The following is a 13727-nucleotide window of genomic DNA, read 5'->3' as shown; positions in this document are numbered from 1 at the left end:
TTTATTTTTAGAGGAGAAAGGAGGGAGGCAGTGAGAGAGAAACACGATGTATGAGAGAAACAGCAGCAGGTTGCCTCTCTCATGCCCCTACCTGGGGACCTGGCCTGCAACCCACGCGTGTGCCCTGACTGGGAATCGAACCGGCAACTGTTGGGTTCACAGGCTGATGCTGAATCCACTGAGCCACACCAGGCAGGGCTCATATTGGGTCCTTTTAAAAATGCCTTCATGGTTTCACAGTTGAGCATTCTTGTGAAGGAATAAAGACTGCATTCCCGTTGGTTTGTGGGAAGAATCTTAACTAGGTCAGGGATTAGTTTCAAATATGAAAGGATTGCATGAGTAACTTCTGACCTCATGTCTGCTATCCAGAAAGTTAAAAAATAATCCCCCCCCGATTTTATTGAGAAATAATTAAATGATTATTGCAAACAATATAGATACAATAAAAACAAAGAAAAAAGGGAAAATTGTTTCTACCTGCAATGAGAACTCTTAGGAATTACTCTCTTAGCTTGCCTACATATCGTACAGCAGTGGTAGCTATAGTCATCCAGAAGGTTTTAATTTGGTTACTTTCAAGTTTTATAATGCCTGTGTTCCCAGTTGTCCTGTTTCTTACTTGTTGAGGCTTGAGATCAAGAGTGGACAGATGTGTGGGGAGGTGGGAGCCGTGACCAGGCATTACTCATTAATGAGCTTATTTGCCTGGCCAGATGGTTAAAGACCATCTCAGTAGAAGAGTCAGGAGGCCTAGGTGGTAATGACCCCCTTTATTTTGTGGGGTTTGTTGCCTTTGTCAGTATTCTCTCTAATGGGTGACAACATTCACAACATTCTCTGGTCATTGTACCCACGTCAGGTGCAAAAGGGAGCTGAGTAACAGGTGACACTGACCCCAGAGACAGTTGTAAGTTCTCCGAAAGCTTGGGATGGGCGGTGTCACCTCTGGGCCTCTGCTGGGCAGCCACAGGCTCTGGTGCGGCTGATCTGGGCTGCCCTTGGCTGGCCCTGGGTTGGGGCTGCCTGTGTGTACACTTGGACATTCCTTTCTTTTGTAAGCCTCTGGCTTTTTGCCTCAGTAAACTCTTATTAAAGTCGGTTTTATGATCTGCTGCATGAGGGCTCTTCTGTAAATTATTATTAGTGCCTCTTGGGGTGAATGGAAGGGCATGCTGGATGTGTAACAGTGAGTCTGTGTGTTCCTGAGGTTTCATTATCTTACTCATAATTCTTCAGCTAAACAATGTTCCTTCCCTGTATAAAGTAGATGAAAACTGCTGTGGGCACTCGGAAGGGGAAGCCCATGAGCAGGTGTTCGCATGTGGCCACGCAGGACAGTGGGGTTGGGGATCTGTGTCATGTCCGATTTGGGGATGGGGACCTCTTGCTGTCAATATCCTGATCGGGCACTACCCGTGGTTGCAGAAGAGAATGCGGGTTAGTTTTGTTCCATGTTTAGTTTTCTGACTCTCCCTCCCTTTTGTGCGTGAGTTCCTCACTGTGGACAGGTAGGCACACCTGTCAGTTGAGGGACTGCTTAAAGGACAGTGCTTGTTTCCAAGTCAAGTTCTTGAACGATTTCCAAACTTTGGGCATTTTGTCTTTGGAGAAGTCTGTGGGGGAGATGATGTGGAGGGCCTCTGCGTCTACTTTTGGTGGCTTGGCTTTGTACTGTTTGGTTTTCTTTGATGGGGAGAAGTATACTTTACAAAGGAGGAAGAATTCGTAGTGTGTGGGATGGAGCGGCCGTTTGTCAGGGAGGGGCAGGTGGTGCTGTTTCTCTGCCTTTTGTCTTGGGGAAGAAAAGTCCTTTCCCTCAGTCTGATACAGGAAGTAAGCCCAATGACGGCCAACTCATTGGGGTAGGATTTTAATTTTTGCCTTGGGGAAGTAGATGACTGTTAATATTTTTCAGAACGAGCACCTGTAAAGCATGGCTGAACCATGGATGACATTGTTTTTTAGTTTGGCTTTCACCATGTTTAATTTTTGACTCCAGAGACCAGAGGTTTGGACACATCCCCACTTCTAGAGGCTGGAGGGGTATGAAAGTGACAACCCCCAGGGCTGAGAGCCTGGGAACCTCCCAAGCTTGGTTGCCTTGAATAAAACTTTCTTTTTAATCTTCCATCAGAAGCTGGACTTCCTTCTCTTGATTTACCAACATGTTGCATTTGGGTTGGGAAAGCTTGGAGGGTTCTCTCTTGTGAGCTGTGTGTGTGCCAGTATCTCAGTTGGTGAAGGCTCTCGAAGCAGAAGTGGGGAACGAGTGGGTCTCTGGTAAATGAACCAGCCTTGGTTTCCCTTTGGGCCCGGACATCACGAGGACGGAGGAAGCAGGCTGTCCATACGTCCCCAAATTCTTTATCCTTCTTCAGTCACTTTTTCCGTTATTCATCTTAGGCCACGGCTCAGGTGGCATTTTGCCAATGCATTCTAAAGTACCAGTTTTAATATGTATTGAGCATCTACAGTGTACCAGTGCTTTATTGTCTTTGAACTTCTAATTTTGGCTGAAGGTCAGGACTGCTATCTGCTTGTCATAAAGAAGGAAATCATTTTCTTTCGGATTAGTGATAGGTGTAGCCTTTTTTATATGCTAATAATAAGAGTAGAGCTGCCTTAAGAAAAACTAGTATGGCTTGTGTTTCTAATTAAGGGTCCCCCCTCTTTTCCTTTTAGGAAAGCATCAGACTAGTCCAGCCCATATTTTTGGGGAAGATTATTAATTATTTTGAAAACTACGACCCCACCGATTCTGTGGCCCTGCAAAAAGCCTACATGTACGCCGCCATGCTGGTGTTCTGCACGCTCATTCTGGCCTTGCTGCATCACCTGTACTTTTATCACGTTCAGTGTGCGGGCATGAGGCTAAGAGTTGCCATGTGCCACATGATTTACCGGAAGGTAAGTGTCATTTGGTATGGACACGTGCACCTCACCTTCGGCATCAGAGGCATTTGGGGAAGTTCTGCCTCACCAAGACATTTTGTAAATAGAACCATTTAAACCTTACTTGGAGGAGCTTACTATTTGCATCAGGCTTTTTTTTTTTTTTTAAGGCAAACTTTTCTAATATATGATGTTTCCTACAGAGATCAACTCAGGACTGTCTTTGATAGCATTTGGCCATAGCTGTTGCAAAATACTAAATTTGTAGTGGAATCTAATTTAAAAAAAGTATCAGGTTGATTTAGGCATGAAAAATTTTCACTGTTTTCATGCCTAAATCTCATGGGCATATTTATGGAACTTTTATATGTTGTTCATTAAAACTTTCATTTATGTCAAAGTTGTATTAAAAAATGACCATCAGTGAAGCTGGATCTATAAAATGAAATCTAGGACAAAAGATGTATCGAATATTTGAAAAAGGGAAGGGTCATATTTTAAAAAATGAACCATTTAATTGTGTTCAATATAATTTTGTAAACTCAAGAAAAATATAAATGAAAGCCAAATATAGACTCACTCTCTGTATTCTAGAGTTATGGCTGCTTTTAATAGTATTAAAGAAAAAAATGGATGTTTGGGATAAAATTTTAAAGTTTGTATTGTTTTGGTAATTTTGGAGAGAAACAATGACTTCTTTTATGTTGCTTATTATATACGGTATTTCCCTTCATTTTGCAGGCCAGCAGATGTAGTGATTAAGACCCAATTTGATGTGCTCAGTATTTTTGTATTGAGGCATGCTGTGAAATTCTCCCATAATTTACCCTGATCTTAACTTTTATAAAAGGAGCGAGGGTTTCGGGTGTCTTTACAAAGGAGTTGCCACAGATACACCAGTATCTGGCGATAAAGGACTCTTTATAGACTTGACCCTGGAGATCTCTTTGCCCTGGACTGTTTGCTTTGATGACATAAAACCAAAAACCCAAACCAGATATGTCCCATGTGACAGAGTTGCCTACTGTTTGCTAAGAGAGTAGATCTTAACCGTTCTCCACACCCACCCCACCAACAGAAAACTGTGTAAGGGGATGGCTGTGTTGACTAGCTTCACTATAGTAAACATTTCCCAATGCACGTGTGTATCAGAACAGCATGTTGTATATCTTAAAGATACACAGTTTTTACTGAAAAAATAAAATTCTCATCGACAGAGAAAGCCCAACAATATAAGTGTTGCTTCTTTTAGCTAGTTGCCACTCATCTAGAGCTTCTGTTTGTTGTAACTGCTTTTCTTGCAAACTGTAAGACATCTCCTGCGCACGGTCCTTCAAGCAGAACGGTAATAACCTTGGAACTGTGGGACTCCCGGAGGCCTGGCATCTCATCGTCTGTGGCAGCCCCCAGCACGGGAGCTCGCTGTCTTTCCTCTTCTGTGACATGGAAGTGGTCACAGTGCTGGTACGCTCGAGCCACCGGGCCTTGCTCCATCAAGGGGTCTTCCTTGTCCTTGTCACCATCTTCATCATCTTTGTTCCTTCTCTTGCCCTCCTTTTTGCCATTTAGGAGAATACTTAGACATCTCTATACATTATCTAGATTTTGTATTTCCAGATCATGTGTACCTGCCCAAAGTAAATAGGAAATGTCACCAGCGCCCCACTGTGAAGAAGTCACACACCAAAGCCAGGTGTGTGGTGATGACTCAGACAAAGCCCTGTGCCAGGTGTCGTCATCCACCTGTTTTTCTTCCTCTTCTCACGAACGCTTTGGAGCGCCTCCTCTGGGAAATCTGATCTGACTTAGCACATGCAAACGTCTCCCATGGGTATTAATTTGTTGGCTCGGTTAGCCAAAAGAATTGACCCTTTACAAAGCCAAGAATTGCTTGGGTTAAACCATCGACACAACCTGAAATTCCAGAAACGTGGGAAAGGCAGATTTCCTCGTGCACTGCCTTGTGTCTAGAGTCCCGCTGAGGTGAAGAAATAAGATATTGTCACAGGTGGGCTGGTTCCTAAGGGCCACAGCTGCTGCGAAGGCCCCGCCTCCTCGTCTCTCGCCCGTGGGAGGAAGTCCGGCTGGGTGTTGGAAATGGAATGGCCGATGAGCTCATGGTCGTAGTTTGTCCTCTTGAATGACCCTGGGATGTAGCCTGTATCAAAATGACTTGGCATCTGTTTACCTTTGCAACAGTAAAATTACTTCTGGCTCTTGAACATTTTTTAAAATTTTGGTGAAATGTGCCTAGTGTAAAGTTTACCATTTTAACTGGTTTTACGTGTGCTGTTTGGTGGCACCAAGGACCTTTCCCATTGGAGTTCAGCCATGACCGCTCGTCATCTCCAGAACTTCCTCACCTTCCCAAACTGCAGCTCTGTTCCCCTTAGACACTGGCTCCCTAGCCCCCTCTCGCCACTGGCATTGCCGGTCCACTGCCTACTTCCACGAATTTGTCTACTCTAGGTCCCTGCAGAAATGGAATCATACAGCATTTCTCATTTCATGTCTGGCTTATGCCACGTAGCATAATGTCTTCACGGGTCATCCCTGTTGTAGCGTGTGCTGGAATTTAACTCTTTTTTAAGGCCGAGTAGTAATCTATCTCAGACCTCGTATTCTCGTATTGTTTCTAGTATTCATTCACCCGGCGGCGGTGGCACTGGGGTTATTCGGGGGGTCGTGCATAACGCAGCGTGGCTGTGAATGTGAGTGTCTGAATGCGTGCTTTCCTTTGTTTTGGGTGCACCCCCAGAAGTGGAATTGTCGGATTCTGTTTAATTTTTGGAGGAACCGCCGTACTGTCCTTTATAGTGATTCCATCACTTGATGTTGTCACTTCATTGTTCGATTTTTCCGTTTAAGTTGTGGACTCGGTGAAGCGAAGTTTTGATGATGCACAGCATGCTGTTTGAATCAGCGGTTCCAGCGGGCTGTCTGTCACAACAGCTCGTGGTGGTCTGTCGACTTCCTCCAGTCTCTAGGGCATTTTTCAGAGTATTTTAGCTAATAAAGGGACTGTGCAACACAGGCTGTATTTTTATTTTAGTTTTTTGTAAAGTCACCAGGCCGGCAGGAAGAAAACGCGTCCCTCACACAGTGGTGTTTTAAACATTGTGCTGCTCACTGTAGCCTGTCACCAGCGGTCACTGGTTATCTTGCCAGCATGGCTCGCTGTCACGTCTGCAGTGGGAGCAGCGGCTTATTTCCTGTCTTTGTTCTTTGCTGGACACAGGACAAGGAGGACCTGCCCAGCTTCCCATCTCAAAGGGCTACTTTCCCAGCTCAGAGCCCAGGAGGTGGGGCAGGATGACCATCTCAGTCACCAGGATGCTCTAGTCCTATTTTGCAGAGATTTTTTTTTTTTTTGCATCATAAAATGCATATGGTACAGAGATTCTTCCTTAAGATCTCTAGTCTCATCGGCCCTTAGGTTCCCTGACTTTGTGCCCACATCGGAGAACTGTGGTGGGCACCATACTGGACCCCAGTGACGGGCAGGCTTGCTCTGAATGCTGGGTAAAGCCAGAGCTGTCAATCACTGAGCTCACGGACACCGTTCACTGCTACTGCTCCCCGGGACAGATTTCCTCCCAGAACTGAGTCAGTGTGGCCAGACTTCTCTTTCTGGCTAAACCTTGTCCTCACTCTCTTTAGGGTAGCCTAAAGGGTAGCTTGTGCAAGAGTGTGTGTCCTTTGTTTCAACTTCTAAGGAGCGCCGATTCCCTGCAGACATCCTAGTTTCTCTTTTCCCCTCGGTGTAGATCTGCCGTATGAGAACGTACCTATGGTCAGTCATCATTCATTCCCTGTTGGTGCTGGGCAAGGTGACACCCTGCCTTCCTGTTGCAGCCGTCCTACCGTAAACAGATGTCACTTTCACGGTCTCTTCAGTGACTGTTTTCTGCACCTTTGAGCTTTTTTGGAGGGGTGATTTTGCTGTTTAAAACGGTCCCATGCAGAGCACTCCAGTGCTGTCTGGTGTTGCGAAGCACAGGAAGACCGATGTGGCTTGTGGAGAAAATACCTGTGCTAGCCAAGTTTGGTCCAGGTGTGAGTTTTCTCGTGGGCTTCTGGCCACGGGTCCGGTGTTATGAACCAACAGTAGGTATTAAGTAAGTTGTCTGTGAACAGAAACAAGGTTATGTATGTGTGGATCCGTTGATGAACGTGCTGTTTCCAAAGGCTGGCAGAAACCTGACCCTGCACTTCCCCTCGGGGCAGGTCATGTTCCCAGTGACTTTATAGAACGTGACTACTGATCTCTATCCAATACATCTCAAGGGGGTGGCGTCCGTACATCAGTATCCAATTTAGAGAAATATTTTTACTCACCTTAGGGAAGCGTATTTTTAATTATGTAAGTGATGTCCAGATGGTCCCCAATGTTAATGATGGTTTGATTTAAAAAGTTTTCAGCTTTATGATGGTACGGGAGCCATGTGGGTTCACTAGAAAAAGCACATCATTTTCAGATCAATATTTTGAATATTGATCTTTTCCTGGGCTAGCGACATGCAGTGTGGCACTCTCTGTGACGGTGGGCAGTGGCACTGGGCCCGGCTGCCATTCGGCCACGCCATCCCGACGGTCAGCATCCGGCACTCTGCAGGGCCCCGTGTTGTCAGTGGTTTTGGGAGATTGTGTTTTGCGTTTTCTCATTGTATCCTGTCTACAAAAGGCCCAGCTGTGCCTCCTGCTTCTGGTGGGAAGAGGAAGGCAATCCCTTTGAAGGGGACCGCCACTACTTGTCCATCCAAGTCCATCCATAGGCTAATGTAAGTGTTCTGAGCCCACTGAAGGTAGGCCACCCTCAGCTGTGGTGTGTGGTGGGTTAGGCATATTCAATACATTTTTGAGTTACAGTGTTTTCACGTCAACATTTATGTGTAGCTCAAACTTTAGACTTGTACGTTTTGGAGGAAAAGGCATGTTCCTGGTGCCCATGCCATTTACACTACATTTCACAGTTTTAGATACTCTTCATCTTTCTGGATGAAGGACCTCCCTGTTTTTTGACACCTTTCTCTTAAGACCTGTCTTCTCTTGGTGGGGCTCGCTGACTTCTGCTGAGCGAGGTCTGCAGCCTTTTGCAGGACACGGGGCCTGAGTTTCAAAAGTCTCTGCCCTGGACGGTGTCTCTTATGAGCAGGGAAGCAGTCACCTCCCTCTCCACCTCACCCCCAACCCCTTCATCTCCCTCTGTGTTAATTCTGTGGAGTGCGGAACGGCAACTGACAGAAAGTTTTGTTTGTGTCTTAACCAAATGATTTATGGTGCTAGTTCTTAGCTAGAGCTTGGTTTTGATTTTACTGAAAGTTAATTTTATTGTAGTGATTACAGTGTAGACTCTTGCCTTATAATTTAGGCTGGACAATGTGACATTGTAGATAGTTCAACGGACTCAGGCTTACAAAAACAGCCATTTCATGTGGTTCAATTCAATATTTTGCCTATTAGTCTGGTTATGCTTTCTTTCTGAACATGTCACAGAACCAGCATCCTGAGGATGTGTTCACAGTGAAACTGTGTGCTGTTTATGGACCCAGAGCGTCTGCCTGGTACTCAGGTTGGACTTTCTCTTCTAAGGGTCTTCTTTGGCCTTCTGGGGGAGTTAGGATGGACTAGTATAGCAATGCTTCTTACGCTGTTTAACACTTTAATATCTTTCTTTGAAACACATCCCCCCCTGCATTTTTCTGGTTTACTTCTGATAGGAGCTTGAATCAGACCTGTGCAGGTGGTGCCAAGTTCATGTCCTAAGGGCTAATTTGTTCGTGGTTCTGTGTGTGAGGGGGGAGCCGAGCAGAACCTTTGGGTGCGGGTTCAGTTATTTATGAGGGTATAAAGTAGTATCTCAGTAGGGTTTTGATTTTTTACTCCATTGATGACTAATGACATGGGTGGGGGGGAGTGATGCAAAATCACCCCAGTGAACATCACCGCTGTTGGGAACCTTACACCTGGCTTCTAGCTAAAAACATTGCATTGATTACAGGAACCTGTGCGCTCCACAAAGCCAATCGGCTACAGGCACATGAGGTGTGCATGCGCTCCACAAGCCAATCAGCTACAGGCACACGAGGTGTCCACGAGTACCAGTTGCACCCAAGTAATCAATAAGCGGGCCCTTCTTTGTCTCAAGCTAGCCAATAGCAAGCAACCTAATCTCCTTCCTCTCCCTCCCCCCTATATATATATCCAGTTTGGAAAAATAAAGTTTGCAGCTTGATCAGAATCTTTTGTCTTGCTGCCATTCTTCGCGCCTCTTGTCCCCCCAACTCATTTGTTCTAGGTAGGTGGTCGAGCCCCAGTTGATTGCTCCGCGGGCTGGAGCACACCGCCCTAGAGAATGGTGGTTAATCCCAAGACATGGTCTTTGGGGGGTGTGTCAGCTTTGTGCCAGGCTTCTTAATGATGTAGTAAGGTTTCCTCACTCCGGCTACTCAGGAATGCAGTGTCCCGTCTCTGCTTAACCTTCAGTTACTGTGTTCTGCTTGCAACTCCGGGGCACCACCTGTCCGGTCAGTCTCGGGCGGTCTTGACCTGGGCCTTTGTAGCTCACTCCCCAGCTAAGGCCTTGCAGCAGGCACCCCGAACCCCACCAAGACGCCCTTTCTGTGCTCCTGTCTGATAGCCTTACTTCTAAGCTACCAGCCTCTTCAGCTGACCAAACCTCCGGCCTCTGCCCCCTCCACCCGTGGCCGCCATGCTTTGTGCACCTCAGCTCACTGCTGCAGCTGGAACGTGGTCTCCTGGCAGAGAACCAGGGCCATGGGGGGGGGTCCCTCTGTGAGTGTCCCTTCTCTCAGGGGTCAGTCTTGCACTGCCTGTTATCCAATGCCTAAAACCACAATTTTGTCCAGTGATACCATTGCTTATGACAGAGGTGGTGGCGGGGGCTGGTCCCGTCAGTTTCTCAGCCATGGATCAGAGTGGCAGTCTCATCCTGGGTTTCATCAGGCGGGTGCCCGTGGGCCTTGTGGCAGGCAGCTGGGTGTGTACAGCACAGGGTGCGGCGGTATTAGCTGGGGGACACACCTGGTGCCTTCCTTGCCCAACAGAACAAGGGTGAGGGCATATCGTGGGCTGAGGTTCAATAGCTTTTGTCATGAGTCATCTTCATGCTTATTAAAGACCCAGTTTCTGGGTCTAATCCCGGACCTATCCCTCCAAATCCCTAAGGAAGAGGCTGGGCAACCTGCACATTTCATCTGTTCCCTAGGGGTTCTCCTCACCAGGACAGCTGAGGGAACGTTCTAGAGAATGGGGCGGGGGGCAGTAGGCAGGGGCAGGGAACCGGACCGGGACAGGCTGAGGAGCTGTATTCCTTTCCCTGGGATGTACGCCAAATTCATGGTGACATTTATTTATTTTTTATTGTAATTAGTTTAGTCAAACAATTTTTTCTTTGTCTGAAAATGTTTTTTATTTCTCCTTTGTTCTTTTGAGCTGTTTCTCTAGGTTTAGAATTTTTGGTTGGTAGTTACTTTCCTTGAGGTCTTCCAGGGTAATCATTTCATTTTTTTAAATTGACACATTTTTCTTTTGAATCGTGGTTAAATACACATAATATAGCATTGACCACGCGGACCATTTTCGAGTGTGCAGCTGCGTGGCAGTAGGTACATACGTTCACGTCATTGTGCCGTCCTCACCACTGTCTGTCCAGAACTCTGTTCCTCGTGTGAAACTGAATCCGCCCAGGACACTCCCGACCCCATCCCCCTGCCCTGGCAACCTCCATTCCGCTTGCTGCCTCTGAATTGCCCTCTTGTAGGTGCCTCCGCAACTGCAATCATACAGACTTTGTCTTTGGGCGATGGGCTTATTTCACTTTGCATAATGTCCTGAGGTTAATAGGCATGGCTTAGACATTTACTCAGTGTTCTTTGAAGAAGTCATCTTCCACCCTGCCCCTCAGCTGTGGTGACGACCTTTGTAGTTGGTTGTGGAGGAAGAGGAAGGTGTGGCAAAGACCCCTGCCCTCTCTGGCTCCCTGCTCTGAGCAAGCAGCTGGGTCTGGGTTTTGATTTCCAGTCTTCATCTACAGCCTCTGGGCTCCATCAGCCGACATTTTCTTTTCTTTTTTTCTTCCCCCTTTAACTTCCAGTCTCATTTATTTTTCCTGGAACCTGGATACAATGAACTGTAGCAAGACAGTGCTCAGTACTCTTGAAGCCTCACTTTAGATTCTTTAAGTGGCCTCAGTATTTGAATGCATGAGCTCATTCCAATAAAACTGGAAAACTAAAATTTGACATGTGAACAGATTTACTCAACATTCATGGCACTCCAAAATTTTATAGGCATTCCGTGGCCCTCACTATTGTAGAATTCAAGCTTCATGAGCTAGTTTACATGTAGGCACAGTCACTCTTTCTTCAGTATCTCAGTGTCTTAACCTCTGTTGGGGCCCCACTGCTTTTGCTCTGTTCCGTTGAGCAGGAGAATGTGGGGCTTAGAAAAATGGGATTTGGTAAAGAGGGTCACGTGACGGGAGGTAGTTTTCCTCATTGTTCTGTGCGCATTTCTGCTGATTTCTGTATACGCGCTGATGATGGACGTGAAGGTGTCGTCGCTTTTGGCGAGGTTGGCTGTAAAAAGGGACGCTGTGAATGCATCCATGTTTAGACAGCGGCCTGCATTCTGCCGTGTTCATCTTCTGCACCCACGTCTTCATTCTCTGGAAGCTTCAAAGACGGTGTTTGAAAGGCAGAGAGTCATGCAGCTCCTTACTTGAGGTTTGCTACGTTCCCAGCTGCTCCGGTGTGGTACTTCGATCAACATAAAACCCCAGGGGAGAGGGAAATCACGTTTGTAAAATACACTCATGTTGGCTCATTCTCAGTAAAATTATGTACAATAGGTGAGTTTGTAGGGGGCATATCAGTTCCCTGTTACACTCCTGGTCTGAAGGGAGGCGTATCATAAGCAAAATAATTAGAAACTTCTTTATAGATGAAATAGCTCTAAGCATAGTTGCTGTAAAAAACTAGCATATGGCCCCTTTACCTATAAATTTTAATGGCTAAGCATGTCATTTTTGAGATGATAGATTATAAACACTTTTGTGTGTGTATGTTTTTATAATGTTTTATTTAGAAACAGAAAACAGAAATCGATGATCAAAATATATGTATTTTTAAAAGTCGGTAGAAGTTTGTTTTCCTTCTCCTTCTGTTGGGGTCATGTGTCATCATTTTCTCTCCCTCCCACGGGCTCGCACGTGCTCACGTGGTTCCTTCTTGCCATTGCCCTGCCGGCCCGCCTTTGCCATGGCTGTTCTGAGCTGCCCATTTCTCTGTCCGCCTCTCTCGTTCGTAAACTGGTCAGACAGGGCTTGTCCTTCAAGCAAAGAAAGAAACTGGCCATGGGAGGGTCTGGCTGTGAGGGGTCTTCACTGCCTGGGGGTATGATCGCACTCAGAACACACTAGTCCGGTGGCCTTACCTGTTCTTTGCATAGGTGGTCGTGGACTTTATCGATGACACTGTGGTCATTCTCCTGTAGCAATGTCACATGCTGATTGCCCCCACTCACCGAGGCCCCTATGTTCAGTGCAACACTTAGATTTTCTGAAACGTCCCCAAGAATCTGGGGGCACATCAGGCACCCCCCTCCACAACACACACAGTGGAGAGTAGTATTTGCCAGGCAGCGTGATTGCCAGCAAACTGGGGGACGCTGTGCGGCGGTCTCCACGCTGCGGGCTGATCAGGCGCTGTGCCATCCTGCAGGAGCCGTGGGCCCCAGGGCGTCGGAGAGCCAGCTTCACGGACCGGTGGCTCTCGGAGGTGGTAAGGTCTGAGAATGTGGAGAAACTGTCCCTGAGGAATTCTGGTCCTCAGTCTGACCTCAGAGCAAGTATCATAACCCTTCCCCAGCCCACCAGGTGGTTCTCGGAGTCTACATAATCCTCTCATGTTTGGAGGCTCACCTGTCAATTCTGAGTGCATCTTTCCAGCCTCTAGACCTCAGTAGGTCATTGTGGCTTAAAGGTAGAAGGTGACTAATGGAACTGAAAGGAAGTAACTGGTACGTACCCCCAGGAGGTAAATGCCATGTCCATCAAAACTTGCAGAGCGCTTTCTGCACAGGTGTGCTAGTCCTGGAGAATTAAGGCGGGGTGGGGCGGGGTGGGGCGGGGTGGGGCAGAGCGGAGGGGAACACAGTGGGGCTGTCTGGTGAGAGAGTAGCAGGTGGCTGATTTTGTATGGACTTAGTTTTTTATTTCCTTGAACCTCTTTTCTATGGAATCATAGAAGGGACCTGATTAACTTTAGGGAGTTGCTATCCATTATGTTCTTAGGGACGGAGGATGTTGGGCAGCCCATGGGCCCTTCCCTCGGAAACCGAGATTAATGGCTTTCAATTACTCAGTCATGGCAGTAGGTGTGGCGGCTTCACTAGGCAACTCTGAGCAACAATATTGGAAAAATACAGGCGATTTTCTGCTTCAGGTGAGCTGAACACAGCCCTCGTGGCTGCTGCCGCAGCGTGCCTGGGACCCACAGTGTGCGACAGACGGCTCTGGGTGGGGCCAGGGATCAGGAAGTGTACCAGAACTGCAAGATAAGTGACCCAAATACTTGTTTTCCGTGCTGAAGGTCCTTTAGGTTCTGACTCCGAGCCTCTTTTTTGTGACTTTTCCTAGAATATTACGCAGCATTATCCTAGTGCAGAAATGGAGTAATGACGGTGAGCCAGTCTGAGGACAAGATAATAGTGGGCATCAGCGAGACAGTCTTTTGAAGGGACAGCCCTGAGAGCAAGGGACAACTTGATTGTTTGATGTAGGCGGTGTCCAAGGGCATTGCCACCTGGGT

General features: G+C 46.9%; 1 protein-coding gene across 1 annotated transcript in view; it reads left to right on the top strand.

Moving 5' to 3' along the window:
• The window catches only part of ABCC4 (ATP binding cassette subfamily C member 4), a 212172-nt gene that overhangs the window by 37890 nt on the left and 160555 nt on the right, over positions 1–13727 (top strand). The window contains exon 4 of the mRNA XM_037132441.2: positions 2686–2910. Coding sequence (XP_036988336.2) covers positions 2686–2910 — 225 coding nt within the window. The remainder of the gene's footprint in view (positions 1–2685; positions 2911–13727) is intronic.

Source organism: Artibeus jamaicensis, unplaced genomic scaffold (genome assembly GCF_021234435.1).
Source record: "Artibeus jamaicensis isolate MK-2021 breed Jamaican fruit bat unplaced genomic scaffold, CSHL_Jam_final contig_415, whole genome shotgun sequence".
Taxonomy (NCBI): domain Eukaryota; kingdom Metazoa; phylum Chordata; class Mammalia; order Chiroptera; family Phyllostomidae; genus Artibeus; species Artibeus jamaicensis.
This window is presented reverse-complemented; position numbering and strand designations above follow the sequence as displayed.